Source organism: Phoenix dactylifera, chromosome 16 (genome assembly GCF_009389715.1).
Source record: "Phoenix dactylifera cultivar Barhee BC4 chromosome 16, palm_55x_up_171113_PBpolish2nd_filt_p, whole genome shotgun sequence".
NCBI classification, from domain to species: Eukaryota; Viridiplantae; Streptophyta; class Magnoliopsida; order Arecales; family Arecaceae; genus Phoenix; species Phoenix dactylifera.
The window spans coordinates 4,214,707-4,231,030 of record NC_052407.1 but is presented as its reverse complement, the minus strand read 5'-3'; the positions used below and the strand labels follow the sequence as shown (position 1 = coordinate 4,231,030).

At 50.9% G+C, this 16,324-nt stretch overlaps 1 protein-coding gene across 1 annotated transcript; it reads right to left on the bottom strand.

The window, feature by feature from the left end:
• Nucleotides 1-10,110: 10,110 nt before the first annotated feature.
• LOC120104129 lies at nucleotides 10,111-12,087 on the bottom strand. The gene is made up of 2 exons (XM_039114661.1): nucleotides 10,960-12,087; nucleotides 10,111-10,353 (listed from the first exon to the last, which is right to left on the bottom strand). Exons 1-2 carry the CDS (start codon nucleotides 12,085-12,087, stop codon nucleotides 10,111-10,113), a joined length of 1,371 nt encoding a protein of 456 aa, XP_038970589.1.
• Nucleotides 12,088-16,324: the final 4,237 nt, after the last annotated feature.

Sequence of the window (16,324 nt, the reverse complement as noted above, 5' to 3'; positions counted from 1 at the left end):
GCTGAAAATTAGGCTATTTGCGACCAACATCCTTGTTAGTTACTGAATGATTGTCCTACACCGACTAAATGCATATTTGGTCATGGAAAATCAAAACTAAGTTGGCGGTGTGGAGGTAAAACGTTTGGCGACTAAAGTTTGGTCGCTGAAAATAAAGCTATCCGCGACCAACATTCTTGTTAGTTACTGAATGATTGTCCTACATCGACTAAATGCATATTTGGTCGCAGAAAATCAAAATCAAGTTGGCATGAGTCCAATATTTCGCATGGGCTGGAGGTAAAACTTTTGGCAACTAAATTTTGTCCTTAAAGATTCACCTCCAGCGACTAACAAAAATTTAGTCCAGAAAAACTTTTACGAATGGCGCCTTTTTCCGATAAAAAAATTGGGCAGAAAGTTTGAATTTTTTAGTGACCAAACTTTTGGTAGTGAAAGGTTTCCGTAAAACCGAACGATGTTGCACTAGCCCCTGTAAGATGCTAATTTCTAAGTTCAAAAAAAAAAAACTGCTTATTTTCAAACGGTGTCGTTTAACATCTTAATTCACTTAGGCATATCCTCGTCTCTTCGGTTGAATCTTAATCCCACAACTTTTCTTCATACTTAAATTCTTTTTTATTTTTATTATTATAATATAATTTTAAAAGCTCGAGCTCGGTGCTTGACTCCTTGTCAAATAAATATACGGATCGACAGGATACGCGGCATGCGGACGTGGGAACGGGAATCCGCTTAGAAATATCTAGTTTTTGGTACATGGATAGCTTTTGTTCAGATGATCATGGTGGAGTTGTCTACAAGCAGAATCCAGTTTTTGGTATAAGAATATTTTTGTCTACATGATGGTTGTTTGGATGAATAGCAAGATCAGATATTTTGGAATTTTTAATTTACATTTTGATGTGTTTGGTGATGATTATCACCTTAACATATGGTATGAATGAAACATTGTGATGTATGGTTAATAGGTATGCTTGACTTTAGACTTATAGATGATGATATTTATAATAATTGATTATGGATTCTCCAACATTGTGTATACTTCTATTTGGATGAGCAAATGTATTGTGCAATATGGATATTGGATAAGCTGTGTTGGTTGTACTGGATTTGGAACGAGCCCAAAAATAAATATTAAGCTTATAATTTGAATTGTTAATTAATTACAGGTTAATACTTTCTGCCACCAAAAAATGTTCGTTGCCAATGCATTCTAATACATTCTACGACCAAACTATTGGTGGGGGAAGATAGACATTCAGTGATCATTTTTTTTGGTAGCGGAAGATACATTCCACGACCAACTATTTGGTCGGCATTGAAATTAGCGACAATAGATTTGGTCGCTGAAAATTTTCTTCGGCAACCAAACGTTGGTCGTTGTTGGTGTACCTAAGGTGACCACACAATATTGGTCGCCAAAACCTTTCAGTGACTAGGGTTCGGCGACGAAGGGTATGCTAGTCGCGAAAAGGTTTCGGCGACCAAATATGGTTATTCGGCGACTAGAATCTTAGTCGCTGAATATGTATTTTCTTGTAGTGAAGGGTGTCGAGTTCCTCATCCCCTCTGATTCCCAGCTGTAAGTGGCGAGGGGTGATGCAAGACTTCTTTAAATCCTTGCTTGTATCGCCTGCAAGCTCTAGCACCTCAGCTGTGATATATTCAAGAACAGCAGTCATGTACACTGCTGCTGTTGCTCTAACACAAAAATTGTATGTCACCTCTTCTTTCAGCTTGTGATGGATGTGGCCCACAGGGAACTATGGAGATTTCATACAAACAATGAGGAAAGAATATGTTGGAGAAAGGTGATAGTAGATTTAATTTATGCCAACCGCAATCCTAAAATATACCAACTTGATTACTATTTTCGGTGCATTTTAAATTTGAATTTGAATTTCAAATATCGGCCATTGATAGCAGACTTGATTCATACAATCATAAGGGCGCCTCGAGGTCGGGCGCCTGGGCGCCCGGTGTCACGTGCCGGCGATGTGTCCACGTGCTTCGGGGCAATCCATTTTTTCTCCAATACTACCCCCGACTTCCAAGTTCGAGCCTTTTGCGAGCTCGGGCGAAAGAAGTAGCTGTCCTCATTATGCTGGTGGGACCAGGTGGCTTTAAATTATTTTGCCATTTTGCGTGCTTCGGGGCGTCTTTAATGAAGGCTCAATGGCTCGAGGCGACGTCTCTTCGCTTTTTGAGGCACTTTTGAGCCGCGGGCTCATGATGAGGTTCCAGGATTCGATGGGACACCCCTTCAATTTTGCTTTTAAAGCGTCGATCCGGGTTGATACGCCGCTTCGGTTTTCGGAGCTAACCCGTGGTGTGATATGGACAGAAGGCGAAATTTGACCCTGCCGATCTGGGCCGTCGGGGGGGGGGGGGGGGTCTTTATAAACCCCGGACCTGGCCCTAAAAGTTTCTATTTGGCCGCCGCAACTATTGTTCATTCCTTCTTCCATTTCTTCTTCCCTTCTTCTTCCACCTGCTGTTTAGCCCTTCCGGTGGTGTTCCGACACGATTTTCGGTGACCGTCTTTTTCTTTCGGTCGTCGGCATCCCTGGTGGAATCCGCAGTAGGTCTTCTGCCCGCGTTCGCTTGGAGGGCTTTTGCTTTTCTATTTTTCTCCCTTTTCTTTTCATTTTTTCTTTGGGGATGGGTCACGGTCTGGATGAAGTCGGGTCCGATTTGACCGAGGAAGAGTTGGAGTTGATCCGCGACTGGTTTTTTCCACCGCGCGGGTTTCGCCTTGAGCCCACGGGGTCGGAAGACCGGATGACGAGACCTCCTCCAGGCCGGATCGGGGTGTATGTAGAGACACTCTGGATCGGCCTGCGATTCCCCTTGCACGGGTTCGTGAAGAGCTTCTGGCGGCGTACCAGCTCGTCCCAGCGTAGCTGGCTCCGAACTCGTGGAGGACCATTGTTGGTTTTTTATCTCTCTGCCTCGCGCACGGGATACTAACCTCGGTAAATATCTTCCGCCGGTGTTTTATGTTGAAGTCCAACCCGGCGGACGGGAAATGGCTCTACCTTGCCCTTCGGGGCGGTAGGCCGTTCTTCCGAGGTGCTCCTTCCTCTATTCGTGGGTGGAAAAAGAAATTTTTCTTTCTCTCCTCTGAGCGCACGTGGGGATTCGACCCAAGGTGGGGGCATCCCCGGCTCAAGACCGCCAACAAGCTCCACAGATTTTCAAAGAGCGAGCAGAAGACCCTCGATGCTCTTCACAGCCTCGAGGAGAATATTTTTCTGAACGACCTCCAGAGCGAGGAAGCTTTGGTGAACGTCGGTATGAGCTCGGCGCGCCCCCCGGGTAAGAGCAGTGCATTGCTCCTCTTCTATTTTGTTGCCTTTTGTTTTACTTGCTTTATTTCTTCTTTACCATCATTCTTTGGTGACGACCTGACACTTGGGCCTTTCTCCTTCAGATATTTCAAGGATGGTGACCAGCGACTCAGCTCTTTATGCCCGGTACAGGAAGAGGGCAGCCAAGGCTGGGGGGGCCCCACACAAGCCCAGGAAGAAGGCGAGGTCAGCCGCGACTGCTGCTCCCACCGAGGCGAGGGGCTCTGAGGCCAGGGCTTTCGACCTCATTCAGAAGGAGGTTCCTTCCACCGAGCGCACGGGCTAGAGCTATGCAAGGAATATTGCAGCCCTTGCTTGCCCGGCCCCCGTTCCCCAGCGACCGAGCCGCCAGGTCATCTGCTTGCGGCGCTCGAGCCCCGAGCCGGGCAGCAGTCTCGGGGTTCCAAGCTCATCATTGCCGAGCTCGGCGAGACCCAGCCTCCCAAGCTCTTCAAGGGCCGAAGCTCGTCCGGAGAGAAGGCCCTTTTGCCCAGAATGGGTAGTCTATAAGGACGACTCGGCCCTCCACGATGCCCAAATTGCGCGCCAGGTATTCCGCTGCGCGCTATTTTCGGTCGACCGAGCGAAGTTTGAGGCTGTCGACCTTGGCGGTCTTGTGGATCAAACCTACTGCTCCGCCATTCGAGTAAGTCGGTTTCTCGCCTTAACTTTTATAGTCTTTTGAACTCATGGCCTTTGCTTATCCCTTTCTTCCCTTTTTTACAGCATCTCCATGAAGTCGATCTGTTGATCTCCGTGGTGGCTAACTATCAGGATAAGGCTCGGAGGAGCCAAAGACTGCTAGAGGAGGCGGAGAGGAGGCTCGGTGAGGCCGAGGCCTCGCGAAAGGAGGCCGTCGTGAGGATGGAGGCTGCCGAGGCCGAGCGGCGATCAGCGGTCGAGCAGCTCGAAGAGGAGAAGGCCTCGCATGCTTTGGTGAGGTCGGAGCTGCGCGCCTCCGAGGCGCGTCTGGTCAAAGCTCGCTCCGCAATCGCCGGTCATCAGCATGAGGCAGGGGTCGCCCGGTTGAAGATCGAGCAACTGGAGGCTCGAGAGAAGAGAGCTCTGGAGCAAGCCCAAAATGCGGTGCAACTCTTCCGGAAGTCGGAAGAGTTCCGTGATTTGATGGAGAAAGAGGCCGTAGATGGGCTCATCCGCGGCTTCGAAGACTTCCGGAGGCAGATGCGGCGGATCTGCCCCCAGTTCAACCTTAGTGGTCTTCAGCTCGGCATGGCGATCACCAAGGACGAGGTCGAGCCCGAGGGTCCGACGGACGGTGGCGTAACCAGCAGCATGTCTGCAAGCCCCGAGCCTGAACGGAAGACTGTCGAGGCCGAGGCCGAGGCAACCGATCAGACCACTCGGAAAGTTCGCCCCGGAGAAGTTACCGAGAACGCCCCTGAAGAAGTGGTCGAGGCTGTTTCCGAGGTCGTTGGCGAGGCCCCATCCGAGGAGGCTGCAGACTCTCGTGAAGATGGGCCAGTGGAGGACCCCGGGGTAGCTCCCGCCGAGAACGTGATCGTCGTGGACGACCTTGAGGCTGACGCCGAGGCCACTGCTACCTCCGAGATGCCCTAGGGCTTTGCTTCTTCCCTTCTTCTTTTTTTGTAAATGAAGTAGGCCTCTGTGGCCTAGTTTTGTACTTAGCCTTCGGGCTTTTATCAATATCTTCTTTCCAAATTCTGCTGTGTGTTTTTATTTGTTTTCATTTGCATAATGGATGAAATTTTACCTCGGCTGCTTGAGTTGGACTCCTATTTGGCGAATTTCTCCAAGCCTTCAAGCTTGGCTAGGTCTTTAGACCTAGATTTCGGTAGAATTCGTTAAGTCTTTAGGCTCAGCTCTCAGAGAAATTATGCTAAGGCTCTAGGCCTATACTTTAGAAGAACTCGCCAAGTCTTTGAGCTCGAGCTCTAAAGAAGTCCCGCTAAGCCTTTTGGCTTATCTTCCGGAAATATTTTGCCAAGTCCTTGGGCTCGGCTTTCAGGAGAACCTTGTTAAAATTTTGAGCTCGGGCTCAATGGCAGCGTAGGCCAAGGCTGAGTTGCTGTCGGAGCTTTCATGCTCTTTGACATCGAACTTGGTCGAGGCGCTATCAGGCGAAACTTGAGTTCACGGCCAGTGACTTGGCATCCCCGAGCCCGGCTGGGACATCATCGGGCAGAGCTCGAGGTCGTTGTTGCGGGCCGTCTCGAACTAGGTTGGGCCTTTATTTGGAGAAATTTGAAGTCGGCGGAGATTAAGTTGGAGATTGGCGGCGCGGAGCATTCCGAGATTGGTCGGAACATCCCGAACTTGGTCGAAAGATCGCGCGCGAGGTCAAGGGAGCCTGGGCTCACGGTCGACTCTGTGATGCCTTCCGAGATTGATTGAGACTCGGCTCGTAGTCGATTCAGCAAAGCATCCCGACCTTGGTCGGAGGATCCCGAACCTGGTCGGGGCTTTATCGGAGATACATATGGGAGGTGGGCTTCGTCCGTTGATCGTTCTACAATATAACCAAGTAAGCATAGAGAGATATTCATGCCGAGTAGTGTGTACCTCTCGTGCAATTGGAGCTAAGTGTCTCGGGACGGGTTCCCGAGCGAGCTAAGCGACTCTGCTCCGAGGTCGACTTCAGCGACCCATTGTCGGCTCAGCAAGGTGCCTCCACTCAGCTCGAGGCGCATTGTCGGGGGGCGCTGAATGTCGTCAAAAGGTCGCGGAGATGTTGCCCCGAGATCGAGGGAGACTTGGCTCGCTGTCGACTCAGCAGTGCCCAATAGTGCTTCCCAAGGTCGAGGGGGCTTGGGCCCGCGGTCGACGCAGCGGGGCATCCCGAGGTCGAGGGAGACTTGGCTCGTGGTCGACACAGCGGGGGCTTCGCAGTGTTTTCCGAGGTCGAGAGAGACTTGGCTCGCGGTCGACTCAGCAGTGCCCAACAGTGCTTCCCGAGGTCGAGGGAGACTTGGCTCGCGGTCGACGCAGCGGGGCATCCCGAGGTCGAGGGAGACGTGGCTCACGGTCGACACAGCGGGGCATCCCGACCTTAGTCGGAGGATCATGTGCGAGGTTGAGGGAGCTGGAAGCTCGCGGTCGACTCTGTGATGCTTCCCGAGGCTGAGGGAAACGGGGGCTCGCGGTCGACGCAGCGGGGCATCCCAAACTTGGTCGGGGGATCATGCGTGAGGTCGAGGGAGCTGGGGGCTCGCGGTTGACTCTACGATGCTTTTCGAGGCCGAGGGGGTCAGGGCTCGCGGTCGACGCAGCAGAGCATTTCGAGCTTTGTCGGAGGATCATGTGCGAGGTCAAGGGAGCCGGGGGCTCGCGGTCGACTCTGCGATGCTTTCTGAGGTTGAGGGAGCCGAGGGCTCGCGGTCGACGCAGTAGGGCATTCTGAACTTGGTCGGGGGATCACGCGTGAGGTCGAGGGAGCCGGGGGCTTGCGGTCGACTCTGCGATGCTTTCCGAGGCTGAGGGAGCTAGGGGCTCACAGTCGATGCAGCGGGGCATCCCAAACTTGGTCGGGGGATCATGCACGAGGTCGAGGGAGCCAGGGGCTCGCGGTCGACTTTGCGATGCTTTCCGAGGCCGAGGAAGGCGGAGGCTTGCGGTCGACACAGCGAGGCATCCCGAACTTGGCCGGAGGCTTGTCGGAGATGGAGATTGGACTCAAAGTTGTCGAGACAGAGCATCCCGAACTCAGTTGGGGCATCCGAACTTGGTCGGGCATCCAAACTTGGCCGGGCAAACTGAAGTTCGCAATTAGATTATCATTAGGAGAAGTATTGAATAATTGGAGAAGAGCTGTAAGTAAATTAACATGTGGAGAAGTGTTAATTATGTTCTCAAACATCGGAGACCCCTGGAGGCTCTACTGGTACTATGTCCGGAGATTTTCGGAGTACCAGCTTCGGAGAATGGGAGTTCCTTCGAGGGACTCCAACTTGTATGCTCCGGGCCGCTGGACTCGAGCAACTCGGTACGGCCCCTCCCAGTTTGGGGCAAGCTTCCCTTATTCAGTAGGTTGGGAAGCTTCAGCTTTTCTCAAGACGAGATCCCCCACCTTGAAGAGTGTGACTTTCATCTTGGAATTGTAGTACTACGCCGCTTTCCATTGGTATCTTGCCATGCGGACTCGGGCAGCCTCCCTTGTCTCTTCCATGAGGTCCAGGTTGTTTTTGAGCTGAGATGAGTTGGAGGCTTCATTGCAATTCTCCACCCTCAGCAACGGAAGTCCTATTTCTAAGGGGATGACGGCTTCCATTCCGTAAGCTAGATTCAAGGGGGTCTCACCGATGGAGAGTCAAAATATAGTCCTGTAGGCCCAGAGGATATTGTAGAGATCCTCGACCCATTGCGCTTTGGCTCGGTAGAGTCTAGCTTTGAGTCGTTGGAGGATGGTGCGGTTCGTCACCTCGGTTTCTCCATTTGTCTATGGATGGACGACCAAGGTGAAGCGGTGGTCGACGCCGAGCTCGGAGCAGAATTTTCTGAAGCAGGCATTGTCAAATTGGCAGCCGTTGTCGGATATGAGGATGCGGGGAAGTCCAAATATGCAAATTATTGATTCTTAGATAAAGTCTCGCATCTTCGGCTCAGAAATTCGGGCCACCGGTTCGGCTTCGATCCACTTGGTGAAGTAGTCGATGGAGACGATGAGAAACTTTTTATATCCTGAGGCTAGAGGGAATGGTCCCAAGATGTCGATCCTCCATTGGGCAAATGGCCAGAGGGCGCTGATCGAGGTCAGTGGAACCGAAGGTCGGCGCTTAATGTTAGCGTTCCGCTAACATCGATCGCACTTTTGGATAAAGTCCAATGCATCCTTTTAGAGTGTGGGCCAGTAATATCCTTGGCGCAGAATTTTGTGGGCCAGGGCCCGACCTCCTAGATGGTTCCCGCAGATTCCTTCGTGAACCTCTTACATGGCATAATCCACCTCTGAGGGACGGAGACATCTGAGAAAAGGAGAGGTGAATGACCTGCGATAGAGCTTGCCTTCGTATAGGAGGTATCAGAAGCCTGACGCCTAATCTGGCGGGCTTCGAGCTCGTCATTGGGAAAGACTTCGCTCTCCAAGTAGGCGACGAATGCGTCCATCCAGCTCGATCTCGATGCAGAGAGCTGGTTTAGGTGCTTCGATGCTAGGTGCCGGGAGATACTCGAGCACCGTGGTCTTCGGGAGCTCGCTCATGCGGAATGTCGCCAGTTTTGACAGTTGGTCTGTCTTGCATTCTCCGCCCTGGGGATGTGCTGGATGTCGAAGGAGCCCAGCGTGGGGGTGAGGTCTCGGACCTTTTGGAGATACTTCTGCATTGATGGCTCTCTTGCTTCAAAGTTTTCCAAGATCTGGCTCACGACCAGTTGAGAGTCGCTGAAGGCCTTCAAGCTCCCGACCTTCAGCTCTTTTGCCAGCTTCAGCTCGGCAATAAGCGCCTTATACTCCGCCTCATTATTTGAGGCGGAAAATTCGAAGCGTAGGGCCTACTCTGCAACTACCCCATCTAGGCTGGTGAGGATGAGGCCCGCTCCACTACCCACCGAGGTCGAGGAGCCGTCTATATGTAGAACCCATGGCCGCTCTAGGGTCTCTATCAATGTAAGCTCGAGCCCGGGATCATCAGGCAGAGTACATTCAATAATGAAATCGATGAGCACTTCGGCCTTAACTGCTGGCCTCGGGCAGTATTCGAGGTCGAATTCTCCGAGCTCGACCGTCCACTTTACGATTCTCCCCACGCGATCCGACCGTTGCAGAACTTGCTTTATAGGCTGGTCGGTCAGTATGGCCACGGTATGGGCTTGGAAGTAGTGTCAAAGCTGTCGAGCCGAGATGACCATATAAAGCTTGGAGTATCGGATCTCAGCATCCCTCAGGATCCGGCTGGTATAGTACACTGGCCTTTTGAGACTTGTCTTCTTCTCGAACCAGGACCGAGCTTACCGCCACCAGGGAGACGGCCAGATACAGATAGAGGAGCTCGCCTTGCTGAGGCTTAGTAAGGAGTGGAAGGGAGGCAAGATAGCGTCTGAGCTCTTCAAAGGTTTGCTGGCATTCTTCGGATCACAGGAAGTTCTTCGGTCACTTGAGGATTTTGAAGAATGGGAGGCATCATTCGGCCGATTTGGAGACGAACCTTCCCAGGGCTGCAACTCGCCTGGTAAGCCGTTGTACCTCCTTGACTATCTTTGCCGGCACCATTTCTTACGGTGCTCGAATCTTCTCATGGTTCGCTTCGATTCCGCGTTGGGTTACCACGAAACAGAGGAACTTGCCCGAGGTAACTCCGAAGGCGCACTTGGCGGGGTTGAGCTTCATTCGGTACTTCCTGAAGATGGAGAAAGCTTCATTGAGATCAGCTATGTGGTGCTCCACTGTCCGGCTCTTCACTAACATGTCGTCTACATAAACCTTAATGTTTCGGCCTATTTGATCTTTAAAGACCTGGCTGACCAGCCTCTGATACGTCGCTCCGGCATTCTTCAGCTCGAACAACATCACTTTGTAGCAGTAGAGACCCTTGTCAGTGATGAAGGCCATTTTCTCCTTATCCTCGGGCGCCATTCGGATTTGATTGTACCCCGAGAAGACGTCCATGAAGGTCAGCAGCTGGTGTCCCAAGGTGGAGTCAACGAGCTGGTCGATATTGGAAAGAAAAAAGCTGTCCTTTGGACAGACTTTGTTCAGGTCGGTATAGTCCACACACATGCGTCATTTTTCGTTGGCCTTCTTCACGAGGACTACATTGGCGAGCCAGTCAAGGTAGGAGACTTCTCAGATGAAGCTGGCCTCGAGGAGTTTGTCCACCTCCTCGGCCGCCGCTCGCTGTCGCTCCGGCGCAGAAATCCATTTCTTCTGCCTTACAGGCTTGCAGGTCGGTTTCACCTGGAGTCGATGAACCATAACATCGGGGTCTATTCCCGGCATATCCATGGGCGACCAGGCGAAGACATCCATGTTGGAGTGGAGGAACTTAATCAGATGATTTCTCTCGTGCGAGCTCAGGCTGGAGCCAATCTGCACGGTTAGCTCTGGACAGTCTTTTCTTAAAGAGATTTGGATGAGGAGCTCACCAGGTTCTACCCATTCTCTCTGAGGCTTGTCTCGCACTTCTAGGGTTTCAATGGGCAGGACCCGGTCTGACACTTAGGCTGGCACCTCAATTGGTTGTTCTGCTTGGCCCGGTTCTTTGGTTGGTTGTTTTGCTTTGAGGGTCGCCATATAGCATTGCTTGGCTATCATCTGGTCCCCATGAGTTTCGCCTACTCCTTGTTCGGTAGGAAACCGTACGAGCAGATGGTACGTCGAGACCACTGCTTGGAGGACCTTGAGTCCTAGTTATCCAAAAATGGCGTTGTAGACTGAGGGCAGGCGGACCACAAGAAACTCCATCCTCACGATACTCTCTCGAGGGGCGAGCCCGACCGTGATAAGTAGGCGGATCTCGCCCTCAACCGGGACCGAGTCTCCGGTAAATCCGACCAGCGGAGCGTTCATTCTCCAGAGCTGGCCGTCTGTCATTCCCATTTTTTGGAAGGCATCATAATACAAAATGTTTACTGAGCTTGCATTATCAACTAAGACACGTTTTACATCAAACTTATTCATGACCATGGAGATGACCACAGCATCATCGTGAGGAATCTCAACTCCTTTCAAGTCCTCGTCCAAGAATGAGATGGCCTCAGAAGTGCATTGACGCTTCGGAGGGATCCTTCCCTCGGCCGATTCTCCAGCAGAGCTTCCTTCGGCCGAGCCTCTTCCTATGGGGTTGATGGTGCCAGCGATAGGCCTGTTGTCATTTGGACCTTCAGGGGGTGCATCATTCTCCTCCGACCTTCTTTCATCACGCTGGCTTTGCACGAACCGGTTGAGGACCCCATGGTGAATGAGTGCTTCGATCTCGTCTCGGAGTTGAAAACATTCATTTGTGTCGCGGACATGGTCTCGGTGGAAGCGACAGTATTTCCTGAAGTGGCACCGAAGTTCTGATTTCCGCATCGGGGGTGGGGGTTGGAGATAGTTCCGACCTTCTATCTCTATAAGAATTTCCGTCCTAGGTGTGTTGAGTGGAGTGTAGTTCTCGTACCTTTCCAGAGGGATTCGCTGCCGAGATGGAGACCTCGGCCAAGGCGGGGATCTCGGTCGAGGCTGTGCCCGCTGTCGAGGTGGACTCCTTAGGTGGGGGGACCGACTTCTCGGGCGGCCGCGCTCCTCGCGGTGCCTTTTCTGCTTCTTCGAGGCCTGCTCGGTCGCACTTCGCCTGGAGGCGATAGCCTCCTCAGCCTTCGCATACTTCCGAGCTCGAGCCAACATTTCGGTGAAGTCGGCGGAAAAGTTCTTCTCAATGAAGAAGAGGAATCTATTGGACCGAGCTTCTGTCTTTAGCGTTGACATGGCTATCGACTGATCAAGCTCGCAAACCTCCGAGGTTGCGGCGGTGAAGCGGTTGATGTAGTCTTTGAGGGACTCTCCCTCTTTTTGCTTGATGTCGAGAAGGAAGTCCGACGTACGCTGCTGACGTCGGCTGGCAACAAAGTTGGTGGCGAACTGCCTGCCGAGCTGTTCGAAGGAGGATACAGTGCTCGGCTTCAACCCGGAGAACCAAAGTCGAGCTGTCCCTCGGAGTATTGCGGAGAAGGCCTTGCAAAGCACGACCTCCGAGGACCCTTGCAATGCCATGAGGGCTTGGTAGCTTTCCAAGTGGTCAAGAGGGTCCGTAGTCCCGTTGTAGGGCTCTATCTGGGACATTTTGAACCGTGGTGGGACCGGTTGATCCTCAATCTGGCGGGAGAAGGGTGACTTGGTGGAGAACTCAAAGTCAGCCTCATGCCTTGCCTTCTGGCTATGGAGCGCCTCGATCTGCCGCTCAAATTTTTCGACCTTCCTGTCGAGTTCCCCGCCCTAGAGGACTGCCACGGTGGTCTGCTCCGGCGCTGGTTCGCTTGGGGCTGATTCTGCCTCTGAGGGCTGCGACCGTCTGTCTAGGTGTCTCCCTATTGGTTCTCTCCGAGGAGACGTCCGAGTTGAGTCCTGGTAACCGCGCTGTCCTCCGTTGTTGACCCTCGAGGAGTCATGGGGATTAAGCCCTTGGAGAGCTGGTTCCTTCGGAGGGAGGGCCGATTGAACCTGAATCTATGGAGGCAGCATAGGAGGGGCCTCCACGCATTGCAAGCCTTGGACTGCGGCAGCCAAGGCTTGAACTTGCTGCACCAGGATGTTGAACTGCTCCGATTGGACTTGAGGAACTGGATCCGCCGGAGGCCTTGGTGGTGAGTTCTAGATTGAGTGTCCAGAACTTGGTGCACGGTGACGGGAGGCGTTGGAGGCTCCTTTGCTTCTTAGCTTCATGATCACGACTTGGGCCCTTCCTCTAGCGCCAACTGTTGCTGGAAATTGGACCCGGGGGTGACCACTGGCTGAGAAGGAGGAGCTCCGGTGCTTATGGTGCGTCGGCGGGCTGCGTCCTCCGGGGAACCTGCAAAAAGCCGGTGGTCGGAACTTCCGACGCCGGCCCTCCGATGCTTAAGTCAGAGCGAAGCTTTAATAGAGAAAGAGGGATGAGTTGTATATTGGAGTCTAAAAATCAGAATCCTCCTTCAAGAGGAAGAGGTTCCTCTTCTATAGGAGGGGTAAAGGGTTACCTGTGATGTGACCGATCGTGTGAATTAATGCATTATCGTGGAGGGCTAGACTGGAGCCGATGAGTTGTTGTGGATGACCGGACGTAGTTGAGTGAGTCAACTGGTTGTCGTGGAGGGCCTAAGATTTTGAGTATGCTGGAGGTCCGTGGAGATCGTGCGTATTTAATGGTTGGCAGTCGTAGCAAGGCATGGTCCCTGGTTGATATATTACGGCGTGGCTGGCTAGTGAAGCATGGTGCGGTGGGGCTGCTGCAGGACGTGGCTGCAGCATGTGGACGATCGACTCGGCCTTCTCAGATCGGCTCGGCCTTCATGAACTCGGCTTGGCCTACTGAAGTCGGGGCCCCTTGAGGTCGGGCGCCTCGAGGTCGGACGCCTTGGCGCTTGGCATCACGTGCTGGCAACGCATCCACGTGCTTCGGGGCAATCCATTTTTTTCCCAACAATTACCATTTCTGATGCACTTTCAAATTTGAATTTGAATTTTAAATGCACCGGAAATGATAATCATATTGGCATATCTTGTGATTGTTGTTGGAAATAAATAAACTTAATTGTACATTGAATCAAGAGATGTTATTTGAGACATTTGTGTTTCCAATAAACCTTTTGTCTTACCTATGAAATTTACTTAGAATTCCTCTTTATGAGTAAAACCATAGTGTCATTCATAAATATGACTCTTGGTATTTTGTATAGAGGTTACTTAAAGGATTGTAAAATTCTCTTTATAAAGGGTTGTTACTTGAGTCATTTTGTAATGAAGAGAGTTGAAGTAATTTAATACAGAGTAAAGTTCTTTTCATTCCTTAGTGAAAACAATACTACGATATTCTTCTTCTCCTCCATCCACCTCTTCAATTGTAACTGACATGAATTGAATCTCCCATCAAAAGATAGGAGTAAATCACCAAACTTGCATTTTGAGAAGTTGTTGATGCAAAAGACGTGAGCTCCATAATATTATAGCTAGCCATAAGGAGCAAACAAATCTGCTATTAATAGAGACGAGTTGCAAAGCATGTCAAGCTAAAGTATGACTGGAGACTGTTTATGTGTATGGTTTGAAGGAACTTTCTCTTAGAAAAAGGCTATAGAGTAGTTGAGGGTATCTGAGTGCACTGGTTTAGTGCAACGGGTCTAGATAGGTTCAAGGGTTGGCGAGGGTTGGCGGGCAGCATCTCTATCTATGATGGGTAGATTGACCCTGATCAAATCTGTATTAGGCTCCATGCCCATCTATCACATGGCGAACACAGTGGTGACAAAGACAGTATTGATGAAGATTGAGCGGCTACTTCAGAGCTTCTTATGAGGCTCGTATGGAGATGGTCATGGGATGCACCGGTGGCACGGGAGAGCGTTTGTCTTCCATCCAACAGGGGTGGCCTTGGGGTATTGTCTCTTCTAGAGAGGCGGAAGGCGCTCATTACCCAGCATGTAGTTCGGTTCATATTGGACCTGCAGGAGTTTTGGAGTTGGACTATGGCAGCCTACTATGGGTGGAGGGCACTGAGGTGCCGGCCCGAGAAGGGCAGAAAGATAGCGAGGTACCTACCTATTGTATTGGCTCACACCAGATGGCTGATAGGTGATGGGCGGAGCATTGATGTGGCTAGTGACTCGTGGGTAGATGTTCTCCCTTTGCGGCATTAGCTTACTACGGTCAGCGCTGAGGCAGCGGAGGGTCTGCATGTACGCGATCTCTTTGTTCCTGGAGGGGCTGCATGGGATGAAACTAGGTTTTTCAGCTTTTTGGGGAGCACCTTGCGGACAGAATCCGATCTCTTCCGGTACCAGGGTGTGCAGGCCCAGATATCTGGGTATGGAGTACCTCGAGTAGGACCGGAGTTAGAGTAGGAGATCTTTCCTGCATCCTTCGATGAGAGCATGAGCCGGGGTAGATTGTGATGGATCTGGCGCATGGGTCTCCACCTGAGGGACTTGCACGGCCTACTAGATCTGGCTGGTAAAGAATGTTCGAACTTTTGGCGAACACAACATGTCGTTGAGGCTCGTGGTGGAGAACGCCCGGGCTCAAGCGGCGAAAATTAGTCATATCACACCCGTTAGAGGGGCCTTGACAGTTCGGGACATCTGAGGTTTCCATTATGCTTCGGCAGCACCCCGCACGATGTTTTTTCCTAGGAGCTCCCACCCTCGAGCTTCCTCGAGGTCAACTTCGATGGATCTGTCTTGGACGGAGGCACGAGGGGAGGCGCGGGTTTTGTTATACAGGACTCGTACGCCAGGGTAGTGGCTATAGGTGGCTGTCAGTTATTCGACATCTCGATTTTCGATGCGTAGCTGAGGACTGCTTGAGCGGGCCTTCGTCATGCCTGACACAATTTATGAGCCAACTCTATTATTCTGGGGGGCGACTCGGCCATGGTCATTAGTTGGATTCGGAGGGGACCCAAGGGGCAACGGCTGTGACCACCCATTGCTCTGAGATATCTGGGCAATGCTGAGGGATAGAGGGGCCTTCAAACCAAGCACATTTTCCAAGAAGCTAATGGGGTTGCGGATTAGGTAGCTGCTTATGTGGTCAGTCATTCTGGTAGTACCTTATGGACTAGAGATGGGGAGTTGCTTTAGGCACTCCGAGGCATTTTGTTTTTTGACTTTATTGGGTGCATCTGTACTCGTCATGTATGATCCATCCACCTTAGCCAAAAAAAAGGCTATAGAGTTCATGGCGACTCTTCATTTGTTTTCAGACATTGCTTGACTAAATTGTACTACTGGTTGGGGCCAAGTAAATTATGCATGAGTGGGTAATGTTAATTCTAGTACGTATAAAGTTCGTGATTAGGCTCTTTGATTGATATAACAACCATCCAAATTTTATTTGAAAATTTCCAAAATGAAAGTTGAAGATATGGCCCCCTACTCATTCTCTTATTTTGTAAGAAAAAAAACTTAATCATAGCAGGCGGATAGGATTTACCCATTTAAAAAGTGGCAAAATGTTCAAATATCTTGTACATCATCAATCAAGTACCTAGGACCTCATTCTTCTCCTTGCAAAAAAAAAAAATCTACATAAATGCTTACTTGGCAGCAGAACTAGGTCAATATAGCATGTTATCCGATGCATATGGACTTGTCTTGATATCTTCCGGTTAGAGATAATCATGGGTCGGGCCTCGAGCCCAGACTATACTTATTTTTATTTGGGCTTCGAGCCGGGCTTATTTAAAATTTAATACTTTCTATGCCCAAAGCTAGCTTATGATCTGCTCTATTCTTGGTCATTGGTCAATACGATTTTGACACCTTGATCTATAATCATTAATGTATTTAGCTTTTGATAGCCTTTAATAAATACTTTGCTATCATAC